General features: G+C 34.2%; 1 protein-coding gene across 4 annotated transcripts in view; it reads right to left on the bottom strand.

Moving 5' to 3' along the window:
- Positions 1-25,581, bottom strand: part of LOC110029360 — a 136,968-nt gene that overhangs the window by 78,480 nt on the left and 32,907 nt on the right. For all 4 annotated transcript variants that reach the window (XM_020731613.1, XM_020731614.1, XM_020731615.1 and 1 more), the window contains 3 exons: positions 10,548-10,661; positions 9,333-9,418; positions 9,144-9,254 (listed from right to left, as the gene is read on the bottom strand). In XM_020731613.1, the coding sequence (XP_020587272.1) occupies positions 9,144-9,254; positions 9,333-9,418; positions 10,548-10,661 (311 nt within the window). The remainder of the gene's footprint in view (positions 1-9,143; positions 9,255-9,332; positions 9,419-10,547; positions 10,662-25,581) is intronic.

The following is a 25,581-nucleotide window of genomic DNA, read 5'->3' as shown; positions in this document are numbered from 1 at the left end:
GTGGTTGGTTGTCGGATGGCAGGAAGGTGGGCGACCGCAAGGTATGGTCAGGTGGCTGCAGCAAGAAAGTGTTGGCAGGGTGTTGTACAGGGTGGGGAGGCTCACGACAGCAACGAGAAGAGGTGCTAGGTTGTGGCAGCGTCGCCAGATGGGAGGACAGCGATATTACAGCAAGGAAGGGCTTGCAAAGCTGTGGCGGTCATGTCAGATGGCGAGACAATGTTAGAACATAAAAGTAAGAAGTGGTGGGCTGCAGCTGTTAAGGTTGAGGTCTGGGACAGCAAAAGCAGTGAAGCAGGTGGTTGGGACAGCGAGGGGCAGCAAAGAGGAAGGGCAGCGGTCTGTGGAATAGCAAAGAAGAGAGTTTTCCATGTACTGCGGAAGCGAAGCGTGGTTGGAAAGGTGGCAAAAGAGTTAGGTAAAGATAACTATACCCACGAGATTAAAATATAGCCAGAGCACCACTCAAACCCTTGGTGTTGGTCACCACCTCGGATGAGTTACAGCCGAAGCACCTTGTAGCCAACAGCATTCCTAAATAAAAAAATACAACAAAAACTGACTTCCAAAACCTAATACAACACACAAAAGAAAAAAAAAACTAAAAAGAAATAAAAGAAAATAGGTAAATAAACATAAGAAATGAATTTCGGATTGTTTCGGAGGCCCGTCTCCCATCCCCCACAATATTGAATTTTGTGACACTATAGCAGCTACAGCACCGCAAGAAAACATAATGCTAAAGCTTTTGTGTCCCTTTCATTCCTTTATAAGCAAGTGGAAAGCATATGGCAGGTGGATAGGCTGTTGGTGGCTTTTATGTGAAATGAATAGTTAGGAAAAGAAAGGTAGAAAAATACCAAGGCCTTACATGGAAAGAGCATTTAGAAAGATGCAATAGTTGCATGCATAAATGGAAAGCAATCGATAGCAGCAGCCACAAGGAGGATCAATTGCCTAGCCTGTACGGGAGGCCTAAAAGCTCGCAAGAGAACAAAAAAGGTGAAAAAGCAGTGTAATTTACGGTCTAAGTGTGGGCTGGCAAATGATAGTAAAGGCATGACTGCAAGATTCTCAAACCCCCCTCTCAAGTTAAGCATATATGCTTATCATTCTTAGCTTGGAAATAAAATTTGTGAAATTGTGATTATTGTGTACCGACCAAGTCCTAAGGCTTTGAATAACAAATAAGAGGAACAAACGGTAGGATAATGAGTTCAAATTTAATTACAATCACTAGCTGTTAAAAATTATTATTTAATGAATCCAAACTGCCACTAATAAATAAAATTTAAATCAATTTACTAGTAAATTAGTTATGAATGTAATAATTTATCTCTAATTTGGCCTCTAGCCCATTACTAAACCCTAAAAAATATTAGTTAAAATTATCGTAAATTATCAACAACTGAATGAATACTCGTATCCCTAAAATTACAATAACAAATGGTCATGAAAAAATTTTAAATTATTTTATTGTACAATAATACTGATATTATATATTACCTATATTTTTTACATATAATAATCAGCCACAAAATAATTACAAAATAAAAATATAAATTAATATACTTCAATATCAATATTTTTTTTCAGTTTACATGCACGGATATATTAGTATCCTCAGCTAGTATCATTATAAAGTGAACTCCATTAGCCAGAATACACATGTAACCATTATATGTAATTCATTTCAATCATATTTTCATAATTAATATTGTAATGAGGGAACTCCATCGCTCGGCTCCACCCTTCCCTGCTCGCGACTCCACAAAAACAAGAAAGGAAGCTCGATTGAGCAACACAATCGACTTCCTCTTCAGTTTGACTAGGGCATGGATCCCGTCATTCTCAGTTCTTCAATGACATGCAAGCACGTAATAATAACCACTTAAGTTATAATCAACTAAACTATTAAAAAAAATGAAATTAACTATTTACAACACATGAGAGGCAGGTGTCATTACCTATATTTGGTGTCGCCAACCAAAAATAGCATTTTTCTATCGTTTTATGATGTTTCAGCCACCCAGCCATCCGCCCTTTTCCTTCCAACCTGTTGTCCTTGCCGCAACTCCGCCCCATCACTAAAGTCATCCACACCTTCTATTGTCGCCGCGCCTTCCAGCCTTAACCCACACCTTGTTACCTCATCGAAGGGTCAAACCCTCACCGATCACCACCGCCACCACCACAAGATTTCACCCAAGTTTGATTATTTGTATCATCTCTGCTGCAATTTCTAATTTTCGGTTGTCGTGTTATTTTTTTTCTTTCAAGTGTGTTAATTGTAACTGTTTAATTACTTCAAGTAATAATATTTGTTTTTCTATTATGATTTGAGTTAACTCCAGTATTTTTTGGTATTAGATCTAGCCGAACCCTAATCCTACCCTAAGGTCTCCTAGCGTCCGCCATAAATCAAAAATTTTCTTTCCTACCACCAAATAGCATTTCCACTTCCACAAATCCCAACCCTAACCATACCACCAAAGAGATACATGTCGAACCCTGCCCAGAAAAAGATACAAAGGGAGATCTGTTGAGAGACCACTTCACCGAGCGACCAATACAACTTACAGACAGAGTTCAACTTCAAAATCTAAAAACCAGAATACAACCAGAAAAACAACCAAGCTGATCCAGTTAGATGAAAAGCTGACTAAAAGTGAAGAACAATTGGAACCAAACCTCACTCCTAACTAAGAAGATTTCAGAGATGATTTTCAGCTTCAGACCGGCAAAAAGACGTCGGCGATTAGAGTTGAAACTTAGAGAAAGAGTCCAACTGAGTTGAAAATAACTATTCTAGAAGTTATTAAGTCTGAGGTAATAGGCAGTCATGCAAAGTATGAAATTGTGGTGCCTCAAGCAACTGGTACGTAGACGAAGAGAGGAGCATCAACAGGCTAGCATTGGAAGTCCAAAAGGTTCATGAGTTTGGAAAGCCGATAACAGACAAAGAATAATCCCATATGAGAGAAATTTAAACTTTTCATATGTATCACATACTTCTTAATTTGCCCCTGTTGAGGGACATCCAGTATGTCGGAGATGAGACTCTTTTGTGTCTTTTCTAGAAGCTCATAGGGAGTCATTGAGGTATTAAACTATGTTCAGTTGTATACTCATCGACAGTTGATCAGGTGGGATGGATGAACCACAGTTTTGAAAATTGCCTTAGAAGCTTTGTAGGAAGCAACATCTAACAATTTGATCCACATCCTTTCAGAGAAGAAGAAGAGACATCTCCTAAGTAGTTATAGTTCATTGCGGTACAGCCAGCCCAAAATTTAGTCCCATAGTTGATTCCTCCTTACATATTTATTTATCAGATACGCTCAAACGAATATAAAGAGCAAAAGAAGCTAATTACAGAATTGATGGCTCGAAATTTGAATCGTGAGAAAACTCATCTATGTACACTTCTAGTTATGATTGTACAAAAACATGATGGATACATATTCTATCAAGTTGCACTTTGGAAGACCAACACCAATAATTACAACAAGATTACAGTGTTTCTGCCGCCTTCAACGTGGTCGCCTTACGCCATATGATGAGATAAAAACTTCGACGAAATAGTTCAAACTCCCCTCAACCCTGGGAGATTGACCGACAACTTACTACAGACGCGGAACTGTAGCTGCGGATGCGGTTATATAACTGCTACAGTACAACGAAACTTCGCAATCACGGGAAACGAGCCGAAACAGTCTCAATTTTCCTTTCTTATGTTTTCTTTACCCTTATCATTCATTCCTTTTGTCATGTCCTCTATATCAATATTGTATTAGGGTTTAGAACTCAATTTTGGCTCAGATTTCTGTCGAGACGCCGTTGGCATCTATTTCTCCCTTTGAAAGCTATATCAGATGCTTTAGGTGGTGCTCGGTTGTATCTCTCCCGAGACGGTATTTACCTTCCTTATCCCTTTTCACATATACTCACGTCGCTCCAGATCACCCTCCAGTGCTTCATTCGCCCCCAAAAAGTAGCACCTTCTATATCAGATGCTTTAGGTGGTGCTCGGTTGTATCCCTTTTCACATATACTCACGTCGCTCCAGATCACCCTCCAGTGCTTCATTCGCCCCCAAAAAGTAGCACCTTGTTGTTTCCAAGCAATTTCCCTAATCCAGAGCTCACCTGGACAGTCGTCTACTTACTGTCTTGCAGTTCCCCGCAACCCTCGTCGCTTCCGCCGACATTACTCCTCGCTGCAAATGCCAAGAAACAGCCTTTTTCAGTTCTTTACTGTTGTTCTAGCCACCCAACAATAGACACGACAGTCCTTTTGTTGGCTTTCACTCCTTCGTTGCAGCCGTCTTACTCCTCGCTGCAAATGCCAAGAAACAGCCTTTTTTCAGTTCTTTACTGTTGTTCCAGCCACCCAACCATCTATTCATCTCCTTCCAGCTTGCTGCCCTTGCCACAACTTCACTCCTTCGTTGCAGCCGTCCACAACTTCTGCTACCGCTACGCCTTCCATCCTTCACCCACTCCTTGCTACCTTGTCGGAGGGTCAAACCATCTTTGATCGCCACCACCACCCCGAGATTCCACCCTAGTTTGATTATTTTTGTCGTGTCTATTATTATTTCTGATTTGACAAAGTCATGTTGTTATATTATTATTTTCAAGTGTGTTGATTATAACCTCTTAGTTGCTTCAAGTAATAATATTTACTTTTCTATAATGGTTTGGGTCAACTCCCGTAACAAGGAACCACATTTTATTTTCTACAAGAGGGAGGAAAGGAACAACCCTGAAGTAGACTCTCGATTGAGAGCTGAAGGCCTAGTTGCAGCAGGAAAGTCAGAAAGAATATGTGGGGATTTCGATTTTAGTATGAAATCTGAGTTTTAATTCATAAAATTTGAATTATTTAATATTAGAAATTTTAATTCCCATGTAATTAATTAATTTCAGTAAACTTTAATTTTAACTTTTAAAAATAAAGGGTACTTACGAGGAGACTAAATTGACAAGAGAACTTTACTACAGGAAGAAATTATGATATGAAGCAAAATTTAAATCTTTAATTACTCGTTCTATATTTAAATTAGGTTTTAAAGCCAAATTAAATGCGAGAAAAAAAATATTTATGTTTAAAGAAGTGTTGGAAAGAAAATTTATTTAAAAGTAATATTTTATAGTATCTATTAAAACTAATTGATGAGATAGCCTAATAATAAGAAAAAAATATAGTTGAATCAATAAATTATACATTTTAGAAAAATAGAAGAATTTTGGATAATTAAATTTATATAGGTATACATAAATATTTATATAATTCAACAATTAATTAATACACTAGATAAATAATAAATGATTAAAAATAACAATAATAAATATTAGAAATGAATGAGAGTTAATCAAGCCTATTTTGTTATCATATGTGCACCTAAGGACTAGTTTCACATGAGGAAAGGAACTACGAACATCAAACTAATTTGCATAAGTGCTATACATGTTTTTCTTTACAATATTTTTGTTTATATTTGAAAGCAATTACACGTGTTTTTAATCTTTTCAACATTTATTTTAAACATGTAAGAGTTTATGTTTTTTTTTCAAATTTTAAATGCGAGAAAAAAAAATAGAATATGATATATGTATGCATATGAGAGTCACCCATAGATAACACTAGCAGAAGAATGCAACGTAACCATGCACGAAATGAAAATGAAAATGGTTGTCTGCCTTTATAGTGGATTGGGAAAGGTGACGGTGAGTCCCAACAATGAATGTTGCAATGGAAATAAATAAAAGTAATAGAAAACTATTTTCTTTGCTGCTCTTTTACTATGCACAGTTTTTTATTGTTTACAGCATATTTACAAAATATTTTATAAGTAAAAAATAATTATAATTTAGAAACTTCTGTCCATTGAATATTTTAACTCAAATCTTCAGTTGTTTTTTATAGGAAAATCAGTTTTAGGCAACATGAAACCTAGAGAGTACGTGTACATATGTCAAAAAACACAGGTTGTAAGTATTACACATTAGTTTTCATTTTCTATTTAAATGTCTGCCCAGCCATAATATCTTCGAACCGACCGAACAAGGGATCGATCAAGCCTTCCTTTGCACACAAGTGGAGCTCCTGCAATTCCCTTCCTCTCCAAGCCTAAATACTAGGCTCTTATAAGCCGCACTGCACTTGAGGATTCTTCGCAGTCTCCTCCTTTCTCTGCAAGCCACACGACAGGAAGAATATTGCTGCCTCATTCATCTTCCAGCTCTTGAGTAAGGCACAGAAGCTCTCTCCTCCTCTACTACAATTAGGTAGGCCGCTCGAGCCTCCTAGCTACTCAAACGAGGTTCCCCTTCTTCTTCTACCTTTCCTTTACTGCTCGCAGCACTCAACAGAGCTGGACAAGCTCCCTTTGTTCAAGGAAATTGTCATACGAACTCTCCCTCTTCTCTGGCTTGGTTACAAGTAACCTCCTCGTCTTGCCTCTTTTACTACTCCCTCTACTGCTGCTTCCACTTCTTCCTCTAACTCACTCTCTCGGTCTCTCACGCGACGATTGTCTCTCTCGATCGCTTCCTCTAATGAGTTCAAATGGGATAGCCTCAACTTAATCTTCCCACGGAGGGGTGGGAAAGATATTCTAAAGACACATATGAAGCGGATGTCATAACAGTAAATATTTTTTTTTAAGTTGTTTACAGTTAAGTTAATAAAACTCTTAATTATTATCATTATTATTATTATTATTATTATATTTATAACTTCCCTAATTAATTTATAATTAAACAATTTTTGTTACAATAAACATATATAAAAAATTTAAAAGAAAGAGATGTCACAGATATGACTAGAGACCACAGAGTCCACGTTCTACAATAGGATAAAGAATTTCCATTTTGGACAATAAATGCATTGAAGACGATTACTTTTTTGAAGCAATCACACCGGTGCTGAAATTTTTTGTTTAAATTAAATAATTAGCAACTTAGAGAAGGTATTTTGGATACCAGCGATGATATGGAATCTTTGTTCATTGCAAAGGATGGCACCGAAGGATGATCTTCACTCCAAGGCCTTTTCTTGTTTAACCATCATCATGGTTAAATTAAGAAAAAAAGACTGTAGAGTAAAAATGAGAAAGAACAGAAATTGTGAAGATGTGGAAAATAAATAGCAGAAAATGATAAAAGATATAGAGTGGCTTTAATACCATGTTGAAAAACATGAGAGAAGAAAACAGATTTTCCAATTCCAATAAGTACAAGAAATACTTTACAGTTTTTTTTATTATTATTAATAAAATATTTACAGTTTAAGTCATAAATCTGGAATAGAAAGAGAGATGAGTAAAACTATACCGTAATCCCCCCAATAAAGAAGGGAAAAAAGAAAAGAAATTTACATCATTGTTTACAATGAATGTAGCTAATAATCTCATTCCTAAATAAACTACTGGACAGAAATGGCAATGATCTTCTATGGAAGGTGAAGGAGCTGGCGGCCGTGTATGGAAGGAGTGGAAGAAAGGAGACAGGTGGAGTAGTTGAAGTCTAGTGTAAAAGGAGTAGCTGGCAAGAAAAAGGTTAAGAGTTTTAACCAAGGAAGGCAAAGAAGTTGCTAGCAGGAGCCAGGCGAAGGAGCAGTTAGCTAGCTTGTATGAAAGGTTAGGAGCTGGCAGGAATAAATAAAGAAGACAAAGATGCAAAGCAGTACTGGCATGGCTGTTAGATTTTCAAAAATTATATGATATATTTATGCATATGTGCTTAAATAAATCTTTACCCCAATGAATACATTTAAGCATACAAATATTAAAACCAAAAAAAATTCACGTAGACTAACACTGGATAATTTTCTAGTCCAACCTTACCAGACAACAAAATACCATCACAGCAATAGGAGTACTTAAAGGGGTTCGCCCATTTAGTGGGACTGGCACGCACAAGTCTAAAATAAAAATTGTAAATGAAGGCAAAGTCGGGTCCACAAATCAAGGAGGCAAAACAATTGGAAATTAATTTCATAAACATATTTTGATATAGCTGATTGGTCAAAAAACTAATGCATGCAAAATAATAAACCTTTAACAAAAAAAAGAGAATCCAACATAAATTAAAAAGAACGATCCATCCATAAAAATATTCATATTTCTTAGCAAATCTCATTAGTTAACCGGTAAGAAGTGTGCATATCCACAGAGACGGACACTATTTATAGAGATAAAAACGAAATTTGGGTGACTAATTGAAGCACTGATCAAGGAAAAGAACAAGGACTTAAATCTCAATTTTAAAACAGAATGAACAAAAGATAGAAGATGTTGCAACCCTAATTAAACAATAAAGCAAATAAAGCTTATAGAATACCAATAGAGAATTTACAAAAAAACTGAAGAGTGTGAAAAGAAAAGCAACAGTACCAATCAAGACACTATTACAACAGCTGCTCCAGCTTCAACAAATCAATTTTTTATGGTTAACTATAATGGATGGACATTTAAAATTGCTAGAGCATCTTGTCCCAGGTCCGTATTAGACATAAATATGCATCTCATTCAATCGCTATCAGCATTTAGTCATCATAATTGTATAAATTTGTTTGTGGTAAATATATGGAAGTAAAGTCGAGAAAGAAAACAAACAAAGCCACTTGGGCGCAAAAAGCAAGACAAACTAAAAGGAATGCATTGTAACAAGCTTTCTTCAATAATAATAAAAAAAAAACTTTATTTTGGAATTTAGTCGACATATCTCTGAACATGGCCAAAGTATATAATTAGATCAAAATCAGTTTTCAATGGAATCTTGAACAGTCCAAATAACTTCCAATTTTCTTAGGATGGCCATAAAATACGAAACAGAACCCAAAAAAAAATATTATTTTTCAAAAAAAATAAATAATTAGTCATTTAAATTTTTTAAACTTACCAAGGACAACAAATTCAAATAATTTTGTAAAACTATGAAAAATAAAACACTACGTTAACAGTGCAAAAATGTTTCTATTTTTCAGGAAAAAAGGGATTCAACCATTCAACAAAAAAATATAAGAGAAAAACCCACAAAATTTTTATTTCAGATGGTTATGTGGGCGGCAATCAAGTAAGTTGCATATATTGTACTTGCTCTACTTATAGAGTGTCAAGAATAGTAAAAACATACCACTTTATCATTTGCCCCAAAATATTGAGGCATATGGCAACAGTACTTGCATGTCCACCATCCTCAATAAAACGAACAGTTAAGGAGCTGATTACCCTCACTATATCAATGCTAATAGAAACAAAAACATGAGAAACATGAACTCTTGTTAAAAATTTAAACTACTAAAAAGCTAATCCAACCACATACCACATATTTTGTTCAATAAGCCCACTATTTCGAGCTGCTTGAGTATACAAGGATTCATCCAAATGCAGCAAATTAAAACACAAAGCCTGTGTATAAAAAGCAGAGGTCGAATTATTTCTATTACAAGTATTCAATTGATAAAAGAATAAAGGTCTTGCAGCGAACAGGTAGAAGAAATTGGATAAGCAGATTAAGCATATTTTTTAAGAATATATGTTGTCACACAGACGCTATTAAAGTCATGGTAGTTAACAGTAGAACCCTGCTAACAGTACACTTAGTGAAAATATTAACATTAACTCTGTCAGAAGATGAAAAGGAAAAGTTAATAATATGAAAACTAAAATTTGTTTCTCTTGTTATGAATTAAAGCCTCTTGCAGTCTACTGTATTTCAACGACCAGAGAAACCTAAAGTTAGGACAACCAAATTGCTTCAGAATGCAAACTCTTTGGGGGTGTTTGGCAGCAGAAAAGATTTAGCGTCAGTAGGATTTAGTAAACCCGGATTAATTAAATCCGCCTTATTGGATTTATTAAATCTGGACTTAACATAAATCAAAGGTAAAATTAAGGGCTTTAAATCCAAAATTTCATAAACTTTATATTTGGCTGGATTTAGTGAATCATGCGATAAATCCTATTAACAAGGCACTACCAAACATCCCTTTGCACATGGTAGCATAAAATATAAACTATTGGCTCCATTGTCATTCTTAAAATTTAAGCTGTAAACCATACACTAAGCAATGAAACGTGAAATTCATAAAATGGATCAATGCAAAGTTGTGCCACCAGTGGAGTATGATTCACATTCTTATCAAACTCAAATCAGCAAATTACAATGCATCTATTAATAAATCAACAAACAAAATTAACTCAGCAAACTACTACCTGAGAGAATGATTCAAGGAAAAAATGGTTCAAACCCAAAGTGAATAACCCCCTCATAAAGATGATAAGTAATTTCACGATGCGAAGTAATGAATGAAATGGTAAATATTGCAAAAACTAAAGAACTTCAAAGATAAAAGCAAAAGGCAGAGATCATTGAAAGCTAAAAAGTAATTCATGAAAAGTAAACCATGCCTCACGACATTATAAAAATAAGGTTTATCAGAGACAATGAATCCCTTAAAATTGAAATCTAAACATAAAGCAATTCATAAAAACAAAAAACAAAAAAAAACAAAAAAAAAAAACATGAAATACTCACCGGATTAGATGAAAGCAGCCGATTAAGTAGGTTAAGAATAAGTTTTACTTCATCATGCCCACTTGGATGGGATGCCACGCGTAAAGCTAAAAGATAAATTCCTGAATGTGTACACTGTAGAAAAATGGTTTTAAAATACAGCACAATAGATGAAAACAGATCAGCTAAAAAAAAAATAACAGAATGGAAAAAGTTGAAACACTAGCAAAATCACACGCATAGCACACAAGTTCAAGCGGTCAAGCCTCTAACATATGAAATAGCTCAATCCAAAAAAAATAAGTAGCAAGTGCACTAAAAAGAAAAAGTTACTTGTTTTAAACAAAATGACAAGCGCATCATGAAGAATATTTTAAAATTTCACAGAATGGAGAAGCCTCCAAAAATGAAAAGTACAGGAAACTATTTGAAGCAACCTGCTAAAATAATTATTTCATGATGAGAAAAAAGAAGCAAAACAACAGTCTTGATCATTTATTCCCCAACAGAGGCCAAAACTCTTATAATAGTGAGATATCAAAGGAAAAACATTTAAAATTAATATAAATGTAGGTAGGGGAGTAAAATCAGGTTTGTGGGCCGAGTTCAGGCCTGACCCAATGTTGTTTGACCTAAAAACAACATAAATATTAAAAGGATCAGAAAATCCCACCCGAACCCGACTTACCTTCAACCCGCCGACAAGAACCTGACCCACGTAACCTGTTTAACATAAAATTTAACAATTTTCTGGGTCAATTTTAAGTTAAATTTGTGTCAATTTCGAGTTTTTGGATTGATTTTGAGTTAATTACGTGTTTGCAAGACAGTTTCAGATCAACTCAGATTGACAAATCAACTCAAACTCAACCCAAAAAATAAAAGGTGTTAGGATTTCTAACCCAAACCTGACAAAAAATATTTGTGTCAACCGAACCCGAATTTTTTAGTGAAGTTCAGGTCGAGTTGGCGTGTAAGATCAATTTTTGGTACCCCTAATGAGGTCCAAGGGCCTATTCTCTATAGTAAATCCAAATAAGAAGCAAGATTATAATTAACTTTAAATTTTGAGTTTCATCTTGCAAGCTATAGTGACAAGGGTAATTTCATTTTTGACAAAAACATAATGTTTGTAATTTACTACTTCGCTGTGTCAATACATCTAAGAAGACTATAAAATTAATAGGTTAAACAATTTCAATGTAATGGTGCATGGAAAAATAAAGCATATTCTATCCAAAAAAAAGGCTTGCATTCAGCCATTTAAAATATTCAAGTACTGAGGAACTCTTGCTCCATTGTCGACCCTCTTGTTTCCCAATAAAGGTCATCCAAACCTTCATAAGGGAAGACGTGAAGAATGCTAAGAAGAGAGTTTTGAGATGCTTCAACGGGAGGTTCTCTAACTTTTCTTAATAAAATGAGGGAGTATGTGTGTTGAACTTAATGAAACAATTTAGTGATAAGGACCTTATTTGACCGCAATCATAAAATTTGGAATTACTTATATGAGTTAACAAAGAGTTAAAAAGGTTAGGAACCATTTAGAGGCAATGTTTATGTGACGCCTCATTTCAACTTCTCAAAAGAGTCGAAGAAAGGGAGTCGAGAGGAAGAGGAAGCAAACAGTCAAGAACATAAAGGTTACTTTCGTCCTAGAGAGCCAAACGGAAAGTATGAAGACGAGAACACAAGCTAGGGTTTCCCCATGGTTGAACGCGGGGGCTTCCACTAACGACGTCTTCGATCATCAAACAGAGGAAGAATTGACGTTGATAGCAGGAAGGGCGAAAGCGTGGCAGGCCGGCAAGCTCATGCAAAGAAAAGAATAGGCATGATCGCGAGTGCAGAGAAGGACGAGATGAGAGCAAATGAAGCTTCTTACGTAGTGAGGCTCAATCCCGGGAGAACAAGCCAAAGAAGAGGAAAGGGAAGGGTAAGTGCGTCCAAGCCAAAGCTGGGGTGAGTTATCAAAGCTATAATTTTAAAAAAACTTAATATTTAAGGTATAAATACTTCTTAATACCCCCTAATATCATAATAAAAGTAGTATAAAATATTTAATCAAAAAATGAAAATAAAATATATATATTCTTAGTTTAAAGTAGAGCGGGAGTAAAAAAATTTTAAAATAAATTATAAATGATGATTTAATTTAAATTTTGTTGGCCAAACTAAAGTAACATGAATACCTGATTTAATTTAAATTTTGTTGGCCAAACTAAAGTAGCATGAATACCTAAAATAAAAGTTTTTAATCAACAATTAAAGTAACATAAGTAAATAAAAAATAATTAATGATATACTTAAAATAATATTTTCAAGACATTGTAGACAGTTAACTATTTGAAACAAGAATGAGCAAGTTTGAATATTTAAGACAAATCAAATGATTTTTGACGTGAGTAATTCATATTCTTATGTTATGATAATATTTTCTTCTAGATCAAATGCACGTACAATTATTGTTATATTTATAGCATTGCATACCCATCATTTATGTTTCTATTGAATTTTGTTCATATTTTTGGACTGACATGTAAACTCAGTATCAATTAAATTGTCATAGCTAAGAATTCGTGTACTAATATATTGATTGTTATACAAATATGAATGAAAGTAACATTGCTAAATAATATTTGTTATAGTATGTATGCATGTGCATGCTTTGATATGATGGAGTCAAAAATGACATTAACAAGGAGACGCTAAAATACTAGCATAAATGAAAAAAGATATGGCTATTGAAGTACCTTAACTGGCATAATTTTTTTCTAAACGGTGCTCTTCTGATGATTCTACAGACAGAGAACTTCTGATGATTCTTATATAGATATATTATTCATATAATAAAAAACATTGAATAGCATAAAATATAGTAAATGCTCATATTCATAAACTATCAAAAATTTTAAAAACTTTACACTGATCAATTAAAATTTTTAATTGTACTATAATAGTTTAAAAGTGTAAGTATTCACTGGCATTGTTTAACTCAATGTTCTTTTAAAATAACTTTTCAAATTTAATTAATTGATTAAAAGATGTTCAATAGAAAACAAAATGTTTATAGATTGCGTGGACAATCTGTAATGAAGTAATTTTTTTTTTTAATTTTACTGCTTTAACTTATTTTTTTAGTGGATTTTTCATTTGTTAAATGTTAGATATAGAAAATGAATAAAAAAACATATTCCTCACTGTCCAACTATCATTACCAGCCTTGGTTACCGCATCGGGTCGTGACAGTTTACATCCTTAGAAAAAAATGATAATCAATGGGCAAAAAAAAAGAAAGCAAAAGAAATAAAAAACAATTATCTATGGTAATTCATGCAAGGAAAAAAAACAAAGTACGATAGACACACATAAAACCACATCACCATTAGTTGAAGTACTCAGAAAAAGAACAAGGTAAAGGAACAATTATCTATGCTAAGAGAAAATACGATTGGCAAAATGAGAGATACACACTTAGAACCACAACACCAATAATTATAGTGCTGAGAATTGGCAAAATGAGAGATACACACTTAGAACCACAACACCAATAATTATAGTGCTGAGACAGGTTGATGATGAAAAGTGTCCTACAATAAGCTTTACCTATGGTAACACAAACAAGGAAAAAGAACAAAAAGTGATGAACATAGATGGAAAAGAATTAGCTTCTAAAGAGATCTAGAAAATTATTAATACAATTAAATCTTATTTCTCTTATTTCATTTCTTCAAACACATGATTAAGAGCATTGGTGAATGCATTTAGGGATGAAACATCAGAATTAAAAACATCTGCAATCATAGTCCTAAGTCCAATAGAACAGCTTCTAAATATGAATGAAATTGGAGCGCAATCAATATAGTATTTACAAAGATAAACTCATTTTGTTGTGACGCTGTTTAATAAATAGGATTGTGCCATGTATAACAAAAAACTAAAAGATAGACAACTCAGGTAACGACACACAAAGATGATAATGATAATTTAATTCTTGGTCAATCGCCATCAGATAAAGAACGGATATTTAACCAAGTTGAAAAAAGTGTTGTTAAAAGAGAAAATAATAAAAATATTGATTTTAAAGCTATACATTATTGCTAATGTAAGAACCAACAAAAGTTAATGGTATTTCATAAAAATCAACAAAATGCTGACTAGGTAAATATCAAACACGTCATAAGAGTATAAAATGTATTCATCATAAATTAGATTATAAATATATATTTAATATTTTTTCTTCTTATGAGTGAACTTATTATAATAATCCTAATGCAAGAAAAAAATCAATAATATTTGATCAAGACGATAAGTGGGTTGACTCACATTAGAGTGATGGGGCGAGCAATAAGGAAACTAGACATCAAAACAATTCTATAGATGATTCTACCAAAGAGGAAGAAGAAGATGATGATGTTTATTTTAGGACATAAAAGACTCCATTTAGAATTCAATTCTTTTTCATGCCATTAATTTTTATATTTTATTAATTCAAATTTTGTATTCAACCAGTCAAAGTTTGTATGCCTTCGTAAAATGTGAAGTTAATGATTTACACTTATGTTTTTAATGAACTCCTATTTTATCTTATTTATCATAATTTAAAAACTTGGGTATATAATTGAACCCTAAACCTAAAATAGATTCAAAACCAACATTTCAAATCAATTAAATAAATCGCCTCGATTATCAATATAAATTTCTAAACCATGGGGTTTAATTAATATGCAATTTAAAAAAAAAAAAAAATTGGGGTTTAATTAATATGCAATTTAAAAAAAAAAATTTTTTTTGCAAGAAGAATTAATAGCTTATTAACAAGTTATAATATTTGAAATTAAATCCAGATAATACAAAAAAAATAGATTTAGGAATGCATAAGCCTTACATTAATGCAATTAGAAAAATATGAATCACTCATTCTTTTTCATGGCCATGAATTATTAAAAAAAATACTTTTACCCAATAAAATAACCAACATAAAAAGAAAATTAAGAGTCCTAATTTAAAATGAATATATAACCTTATGTTAAGCATTAAAAATATAGTTATCATCTATTTTTTCCCATTAAATATCTGAATTTACATTTAAAAATCATTTAAAACACATCCTAACGAAATGGAAAAAATTTTATCCGAGTTTAGTAATGCTTCTTGGATGGAATTAAAAAAATGGATGTCAATTACTTTTTCTAAAGTTGAACGACTTCAGACAGAAGGTAAGAATTCAATCTCACATACCAAGCAACAAGAATAATGGAATATTCTTCGAAATCTGTTCGAGTAAACCATAGATTGAACTTGGCTCGGTACAATTATAAATTGTTTATATTCAGCATAGGCTTGTGTTGAGCTTTCACATATTGTTCCAACTTGATTTGTTTAAATTTTTCAATACTCAAACTTGCATTGGACTTGATTTGTTTTGACAAATAAATGTGTATTTAAACAAGTTAATAAACAGGAAAAAATCTCAAACTAGTATCAAGATTTCATATAAAAATTTTAATGAATAATATTAAAAATCTAAACATAAAAATAATTTAACAAGTAAGAAAATGATATAATCTAACATCTATAATATACACATTCTAAAAAAAAAAGAATTCTAAGATACAACAGCAACAATAACAACAAGCCTTTATTCTCCATAAATCTTTTTTTCTCCATTATGTCCTATTGAGGGTCATATTTTCATTTAGTTCTATCAAATAAGATAATTTTATATATAATATGCCCAAGTTGTTATAGGTCTACCTCTGCCTTTCTTAAAATAAGTCAAATCTAAAACATCAACTCTCCTAACTGGATTATCAGATGGTCGACATTTAATGTGACCAAACCATCTAAGACGACTCGCCTAATCTTGTCCGCCACTGGAGCTACACCAACCCTATCACGAATATATTCATTTCACATTTTGTCTCTAAGTGTCAAGCCACTCATCCACCTAAGCATTCTCATTTAAGCAACACTTAACTTTATTTTATGCTTTTTGTTTAAAGGCCAACGTTCTGTGCTATAGAGCATTGCAGGTCTCACCATCCTCTTATAAAATTTTCCTTTCAATCTAAGCCATACTTCTCTTTCACACAATTAGTTGGATGCATTCCTCAACTTCAACCAACCAACTTGAACTAAATTAACAACATCCTCATCTATGTCACCATCACTTTGAGCAATAAAACTGATATATCTAAAAGTTCACACCTTTTAATGATTTGTTCACGCATAATTACAACTCTGACGCTAGAGCTGCTACTACTAAAATTACATTCCATGTATTCAGTTTTAGTTCTACTCAAATTAAGGCCTTTAGACTACAATTTAGACCTCCATAATTCCAGATATTACTGAATTTGTTCTCTATTCTTAACCACAAGAAGAATATCAACAGTGAAAAGCAAACACCGGGGTATATCCTCCTGTAAATGTCCAGTAAGACCATCCATAACTAAAACAAAATGATATGGGCATAAAGTCGATCTCTGATGTAATCCAACTGAAATAGAAAAATACTTGGTCAATCCTCCTTCAGTTCGAACACACGTATACAAATTTTTAAAGACTAGATTATAAGACATATCAACAACTTTCTTCTCTAGAACTCTCCAAAGGACTTCTCTTGAAACTTTATTGTAAGCCTTTTATAAAGAATGAATTCTAAAATAGAGAAGAAATATGATAACAAAAGCAAAAAAAATTGAAAAAACGTGTACTATCAAATAACTTATAATGCAAAACCTTTCATCAATTGATATAAAAACAAATTAATATAAATATATAATTATACAATTTCTAGCTAATTAAATTTTATTTAAATTATATATCACATATGATACGAGCTATTATCAAGCATAATATCAAATATTTAAAAAGTTACTTGTTAAAAAACAAATAACTTTGTTTGAGAATAAAAATGAACAAGTTCTACATGTATAACCTTTGAGCTGTTAAAAAAATGTTCAGGCTTCTTTATTTACTACTTTAAATAAACATCATCAAGTCTTAATCGAGTTGAGTTTGAGTTATTCATCAAGCGCATTCGTTCATTCACTGCCCTTTGTAAAACATCAAAATTAGCAAGAAAATATCACATATTGCCAAAACTACCGCATCATAAAGAATAAAAACATTTAATCGAGCACTAACGGACATAAAAAATATAAATAATTATAAACTATGACAATTTGCAAACAAGAGCCAAATCACGTACATCCTATAAAAATAATATGCTTTCTTTTTAATTGTTATTATCTAATAAAATAAAAGGATCACACACACACGCACGCGCGCGCGCGCACAATTTTACTTATCACAATATAAAAAAGAGCTCTAAATATATAATAACAATTTTACTTATCACAATATAAAAAAAAGCTCTAAATATATAATAACAATTTCACTTACTGCAATATAAAAATAAACTTTAAATATATAATAACAGCCTCCCACTCCTCACATTATTTTTTTATCTAGTGTAATTTCTCATGTTTCACCACCGCAGAGACTACAATTCTACTCCCGTACAAGCTACTATGGCCTTTTCTTTAAAAAGTAAAAAATAAAAATAAAACCTAATATCCTATTTCAGTCTTGCTCTAGCCCAATTCGTTTCATAAAACGATTTATCTTGATTTTTGTAAAGTTTCAACTTTCATTCTCATCCTCTTTGTCTCTCATGTCCCTTCTATCCCTGTTACATGGCACAAAAGGTGAGTAGTCACGACAATAGCTCACTGGTGATGGAATTCATGATATAATCATGAGAAAAGGGGAAAAGTTTGAAAGCCATAAGGAATCACTTAAATCCATCCAAAAGTTGTCGAACCAACATCTACTCGTGATCTCCATCCCACACTAAGGCATATAAACAAAAGTAAATTTTCTTCTCGGCTCCACACCTGCTCTTTCCTGCCTCCATCAAATTTTCCTCATTCCTTAAACCAATCATTGATCTCCACCAAGTCAACTCCTCAAGAACCCCACAAAAACAACTATAACATATCCATCATTCAAAAGCAACAGATAAACTATAACTCTGAGAACCAACTTATACTATGACGAACGTGAAAGACCTCATCCCTCATTGCTCATATGCCACCTAAACTTAACACATGAATAACCAAGTCACCTTAACACTCAACCTCTCCAACAATGAACATTAAGTCCAACGGTCACCTTCAAGCTCCAAAAATTGTTGTAAGCCAAATGACCTCTATATTTCAACATTCAACCACCAAGCTAACAACTTCATCTTTCCCCATCCCTATACTCTTCCAATGTTTCCCTCTAGCTAAAATTGTATCTCTCTCGTTGTATCCCACTCTCTATACCACTCCCACACACTTTTTAAATCTCTTTAACTGTCTGATTATCTCCATATCTCCCTTGCTATCTCTATATTCCTTTTTATTAAAGAATATATTTATTTTAAAAAAAGAAAGAAAAAATGAAAAAGAAATAAAAGAGAAATCTCCATTATCAAGCTCACCGTAACATCACCACTCCTACACAAATAGACGCCAACAACAATCCATCGAGCCAAGTTAAAAAAACATAGCAGTTTTCCACTCTTAAAATGCCTACATAACCGCGCCATTTAAACTAGCTAGTGAAAACCAACTCAAAGCTTGTGTATTTCTCATGCAAGTACCAGAGTCCCGTGCACTTTTTTTTAAACGTGGAGTTAAAGGCCCATGTGTATCATCTCAAATCGACAAAAAACTCATACATGCGTAGTTTCTCCTAAGCAAGTACGTGAATCAACATGCATGCTTTATAGCATGGTAAGTTTGAAGACACCAGTCTCCGGTGTTTTAGGACACCCGTATTATGACCAAACTCAAAAATTTTAAGTACCAGAAAAAGACAAAACGATTAGGCAATGATTTAAAATTTAACTATTATCTCGACATTGTAACTTGAATAACTCTTACTTAATATTCTAGGAATTAATTTAATTCAAAAATATGAAAGACCCAAAATACAATTAAATTCGAAATCAAAGGTGAAATAAAATACGTTAAGCTAGTGTTACCCGATTTCCAAAACACGGTCTATGACTAACTTAATATTCCATGAATGGATTATATAAATATGACTAACTTATTTCCAATTGCAAGCTAATTTAATCTTTATATTCAAAAAAATAGAAATATTTGAAACAATCAAAACAATCAGCATTAGCAAACCTAATTAAGAATTAACGAAACACTGAAATTTATAAATAATTCAAATCTTGGTGTAAATAAAAGTAATCAAAAAATCTTTACATATTGTTGTTTCTCTTAAGAAGATTTAATAAAGCCCATAACCAGCCATCTAAAATAAACAACTTGCACTATAATCTCAAATTAAATACACATATAAATATGCAGTATGAAACACTCGACGAACTCAACCCCAAAAGCCCAAAACCCAAATAAAATAAATTAATCAATTTATTTTCAATGAAATCTAAACTTCTTCCTACTCCAAATTCAACAAAGTACTTAGGGTTCAAATTATTCTTACTTAGCTTGGGAAGCTCTACCTTGCCCGATCTTGTGTGCTCGATTGATAAAGGATGTCCCACCCTAGTCGTTCACACAGTGTTGTACGCAAATACCACCCATGAGGCATTCTCCACTGATAATGCATACACTACTTTCTCCCCTTCATCGATCTCCCAATCAGGCCCAACTCATCACTTGATCCCTAACTCCGAGCTTGACACCATGTATCGGCTTGCTCTAATACTCAGCAACTCCACATTCAACTACTCAAGCCCAGCACACCACCCTCGTTTGTGTACCATTCAGCACTTTGCTCGCGTGATCAATAGCTCAAGTTCAATTGATCTATACAGTCAGGTAACTCGCTCTTAATTTTTTATCTTTGTCTCCTTCGACTCATTTCATTTACTAGAAGGTAAAACCACATGCCTCCTTGAGATGTTTAATCGATTAGTGCGATTCAATTGAACTGACATAACTCGATTATTATCCCTCCTTTATTTATTTCAAATTATGTATTAAAATTAGTAAATGAATTTTATTTTTTAAAATTATTAACCTTAGCTATTAATATTTTTATTAAATGTATTAACAATTTTTAATAATTACAAATTAGGCATAATTCTTTAAGCCAGAAAAATAAGACAATCAATTCCCAGATGCCCCACACTAAATGTGACGGATCAAGATTTGGGTCAAACTCGAATTTGACCTGGCCAGGATATGCTTCACCAAAGCCGACCCATTTATTATATGGGGAAATGAATTTTCAATTTATGAGAGCATACTATCCCATGAGACATGCATGTCTTATAGTTAATGGTTGATGTGTCTGCCACTTGAAGCAATCATACAACTTGTTTCATGTGTGAACGAGATCGCTTCTATTTTGCACAAAAGACATTCAAGTGAAAACACAGCTTATTTCAACTATGAAAGGCGGATGTGAAAGTTGTTCACATGAATGATTTTTATTTTAAGTTCACTGACACTCACATTGCAGCCACTTGTGTATAATAGTTCACAAATATGATTACAACTATTTGAGGCTTTAATGTTTGTGAAGTGTTTATAGCCTTGCAGGAGATATATATCTGTTGTGGGGCTTCCTGCTAGATGTGTCAGACAGGATTTCCCACTATGCTAGCCAGCTGACTAAACTGACTAGCAATAGACCGTTCTATTGAAGACCGGTCTAAGGGAAACTTGGGGCTGAGCGGCCCAGGTGTGATCCCTGACAGGATAAGCAGCCTCCCGCGCCCCTCCCCTTGCCTTTTTCATGATTTTCTTTTCTGTAGGGATATATATTGTTGTTTCGGAGTTAGAATTTAGTTTTTACTATGTGTTGATTTCAAATTCCTTTGTGGAGTTATTCTTCCTATTTTAGGGTTGTATCCGAGAAGGTGATGGTGCTCTGGCTGTATCCAACTTTGAGGAGGTATTGTACTATTTTCCTTTCGCCTTCCCCAATCCTTCTACTTCCCTCTCCTGATTCGCCGGTCTCTCCCTCCATTCCTACACCCAGACACCCCGTACCGACAACCTTATCTTATTGTTCAGTCATCTTCACTCCTTCCCAGCACTTACAACCACCACTACTGCCGCCCTCTCTGTCCAGCACCTTCCAGCAAACCCTCCTCCTATCATCGATCACTCATCCCTCCACACTTGTTGTCCCTATAAATTTGCACCTTCCCCCAAATGCCATCAGCATTCCTTTGTTGTCGCCACCCCGGCTAAAAATCTCAATCCACCTAGCTGACCTCCACCACCCTTGGAATACACCTTATCGGTGTTTGCTTTCGTCGTTTATGTTATGTGTTGCTATTTTTTGTTGTGTTGTATTGTAATCTTATCTCTATATAAATAAAAGTTAGCTTTGAATTTTCCGTTGCATTCTCTACTAGTTCTGGTATCGATATCTAACCTCCATTTTATACAAGTGGATTTTAAAGGGAACCTCCATAGTGCCAATTAAAAAGAGTGTTGTTGTGATTTATTGCCATAGCTCATTTAGTTCTTCATACTAAGTCCAAAAGAAGTAGGTAGATCGTGGTTTGCTAATAGGAAAACAAATCAAGTTTCCCATGTTTATTTTCCAATTTTGGTTCTGTATTCTATTTTGGTTCTTTTAAATTCTTTTGATGTGAGTTGTATACTATGGAAAATATTCACTAAGAACATTTTGGAATTTTTATTTCATTTTCGTTTGTATTAATTAAACAAAGTCATTAATATACATTTCATATTAATACATAACAATTAAAAAAAAAATTTGCAGCCTTCTTATGTCTCCTCCATTAAAGAGCACCAAAGGGGAGCTTAAGCCTGCTCAACATGCCACAAAAAGCGTATAAGGATTGCATCAAAAACATCACTGAAAAGTCTTATACTCTTTCTATGCTTAGAGCATATACAAGTCTTAATAGCACAAAAAGTTTTGCAAACAACATTTATCATTGCATCATAAATTTGACAGCATGAACCTCCAATCTCATTGCACCAAGAAAGGGGTGTATGGGTCGTCGCTTACCACTAGGGTTGTTAACAATCTGATTTCAAGCCAAAAAGCTTGAAAAAAATTTGATCCAAAATTTTGGCTCGTACCTCGGCTTATTAATTTCAATTCAATCTCGGTCCGAGCCAAAAATCGAATCCATTTTCGAGCGATTAACTATCTTCAATCTAAATTTACTAAATTCACATACATACACAGTTGATGATCTGATTTCAAGCCGAGCCGGGGATGGCTCCAAAAAATTGGATCTAAAATTTTAGCTCGTACCTCCACAGTTGATGATCTGATTTCAAGCCGAGCCGGGGAGGGGGACGGCTCCAAAAAATTGGATCAAATTTTAGCTCGTATCTAGGCTCATTTATTTCGATCCAATCTCGATCTGAACCGAAAATCGAACAATCTTCGAGCGATTAATGAACTTTGAGCTACAAAAACAGCCCAAGCAATCAAGCTAAGAAAAGTGTGTGAATACTTACCAAGACAAGAAAGTTACAAGTAATGCAAAGCTTTCTTGTTGCATCGCAACACAATATTAGGTACATAGAAGTCGAGCCGATCAAATTGCTTTTCAATAATACTTGCATGCCAATAATTAAATAACGACTAGGCAGGAAGGTTATGTCTTGCTACAAGAGAACAAAATATTTTACTTTTTTTCTCTTATTTGTCCCATTTTTTATTTTTTTTTTCCTTGGTTTTGACGGGCAAAGCAAGAGAGTAAGTGAATGAAAGAGGGAAAGAAAATCAGGATTGGTGGATTAAGCATGATTAAACATAAACCCTACCAGACAACAAAAATAACTTTAAATCCCATAAAACCTTAAGCCTCACTGCCCCAATGATTCAACTTAAATTCCAAATCTCAAAATTTTGCTTTCTTCTTCACGAGCCATCAAAATCATTGATGCCTCTCCAATGAGCTCTCATTGAAGCCTCCTCTAATTTCACGCGATGCAAGTCGCTCTAATGCCTTCCCTACCAAACTCTCGCTACAGCATCCTGGCTTCTACAAACACTAAGCCAATCAATGACAACACACGTGAGCTAAGATTGTGCGCTTCGGAATTTTGATACAAGCTAAAGAAGAACAAAATAGAGCAAGGGAGAGAGATGTATGCGAAAACAAAAAAACACATGTGAGATCTAGGCGTAACATAGATTTAGGGTTTTATTTTTTTAAAGAAGGATTTTTCTATGAGAGTTGGATGGCAATCACATCCTCGCATCAAGCGAAATAAGGGGAGACATACAAAAAAGACGTGTGTTGGCACACAAATGACCAGAGCAGAAAAACACAGGACTCAAACTGGCCTAATAGAGAAATCGGTAGATCACCCATGAGTAAGAACAATACCCTCCCGCGGCACATCTAGAACCTAATGAATTACGAATGAAGACAATGGAAGAAAATGCACAAAACAACATATCAAAAAGTTTAAAATATTCTTTGCAAGTTGCATACATAAAATACCAACCATATCTAAGAAAACTAGGCTACTTCAAAATGTACAATGGATTCTAACTAGCAACATTCAAAACCGTATGCACAACTAAGAATATGCAACCGGATAGAATGCATGTAAAAATTAACTCAAAAAAAAAGTAAAAAGTGCTTAAGCAAAATAAACGGATGCAAAAAATTGAATCACGGATATTTTCAAACATTTGTGTAAGCAAATTGATACATCGGCGCCAACCGCACATTCCGTCTTGTGTTCCACAGAGTCGAGTGGTATGCCTGAATGAGCATCAAGCCGATCAAAAAAATTGAAGATATTTTAGACGCGAGACTAAAAGGATAGTTTAATCATTTGGAAGTTATTATTGTTTGGTATAAATAGGGCTTAATATGATTAGGGATAAAATATGTGTGTGATTCAACACCTTTCTTTTAAGAGTTTAGGGCTTGAGAGAGATTCGACCTACCTCTCGGATTGTAAGACTAATTTGTTTGTGGTTGGGGTTGAGTCATTTTGTGTCAGTTTGAGTCAGTCAAATAAAATATTTTCTCTCTATTCTTTGTGGAAATTTATTTCTTTCCTATCAAAATGGTATCAAAGTCATACCAAAATGTAATGGTGGCCAAGAAGTTTAATGCACTAGAGGAAAATTTATAACTAGAGATTAGCCAACTCAAATTGAAAATGGAGGAGCATTTTTTTGTCTCCACGAAAAGGCAGTTCATGTCCATGAAGAGACAATTCACAGCCCTGGAAGATCTGACGAAGAAGCTCCTGGAGTACAATTCCAACCCTTAGCCACCTGTGAGGGTTTCGACGACGATCGGGATCTCAAGCGTCGTTAGTAGATGTAAGTTCGTATTGAAAACACGAGCAAACCGCCAACAGCAAGATCGCAACCTTAAGCAAATCGAGGCTACGAGATCGAGAAATTGTGGTGTTGGTGTCAATTTTGGCCCATTCTGGATTTTTTGAGTCATTTAGAAGTGTTTTTTTGGAATACGCACCCACAGCAAACCAAATCGGAAGCAAAATATCAAATTAGGGCACAGTGACACAGCCCCGATGCCAAGCACTACAAACTTGCATGTGATAAGACGTGTATCCAGCATCAAACATAGTTGTTTACGGTGTCGCAACTCTGGGATCGGGTGTCATGGTATGCATTCAACAAAATTCATTAGGAGCATAATGCCTCGATACCTCAAGAAATGGAGCATCCCGGCGCCAACAAGTTGCACCGCGGTGCCTCACCTAAAATGGCATTTATGGCCCACCCAAAGGAGTTATCACCAAGGTTTGGTGTCACGGTGCCCGATTGTCTAAAAATAAGGGACAAACAAACAATTTTGTATGTCTTGATTTCGTAGTGAAGCCCAACCAGATTCTATCTTTTTCCCTTGAAAAATCTCTCCTAATTTTTCGACTATGCCTTCAAGAAGATGAGTGAGGTTGCCCTCACCAGAGGAGAACGGGTTTGATGCATACCAGTTCATAAGTTTGAAGGCCGCATAGAGGTATGCAGAATCTCCCTGCTACCAAAATACCATCCCCGAGCCGGACTTCTCTGAGTCGGGGTG

This window comes from Phalaenopsis equestris, unplaced genomic scaffold, assembly GCF_001263595.1.
Source record: "Phalaenopsis equestris unplaced genomic scaffold, ASM126359v1 Scaffold000567, whole genome shotgun sequence".
NCBI classification, from domain to species: domain Eukaryota; kingdom Viridiplantae; phylum Streptophyta; class Magnoliopsida; order Asparagales; family Orchidaceae; genus Phalaenopsis; species Phalaenopsis equestris.
This window is presented reverse-complemented; position numbering and strand designations above follow the sequence as displayed.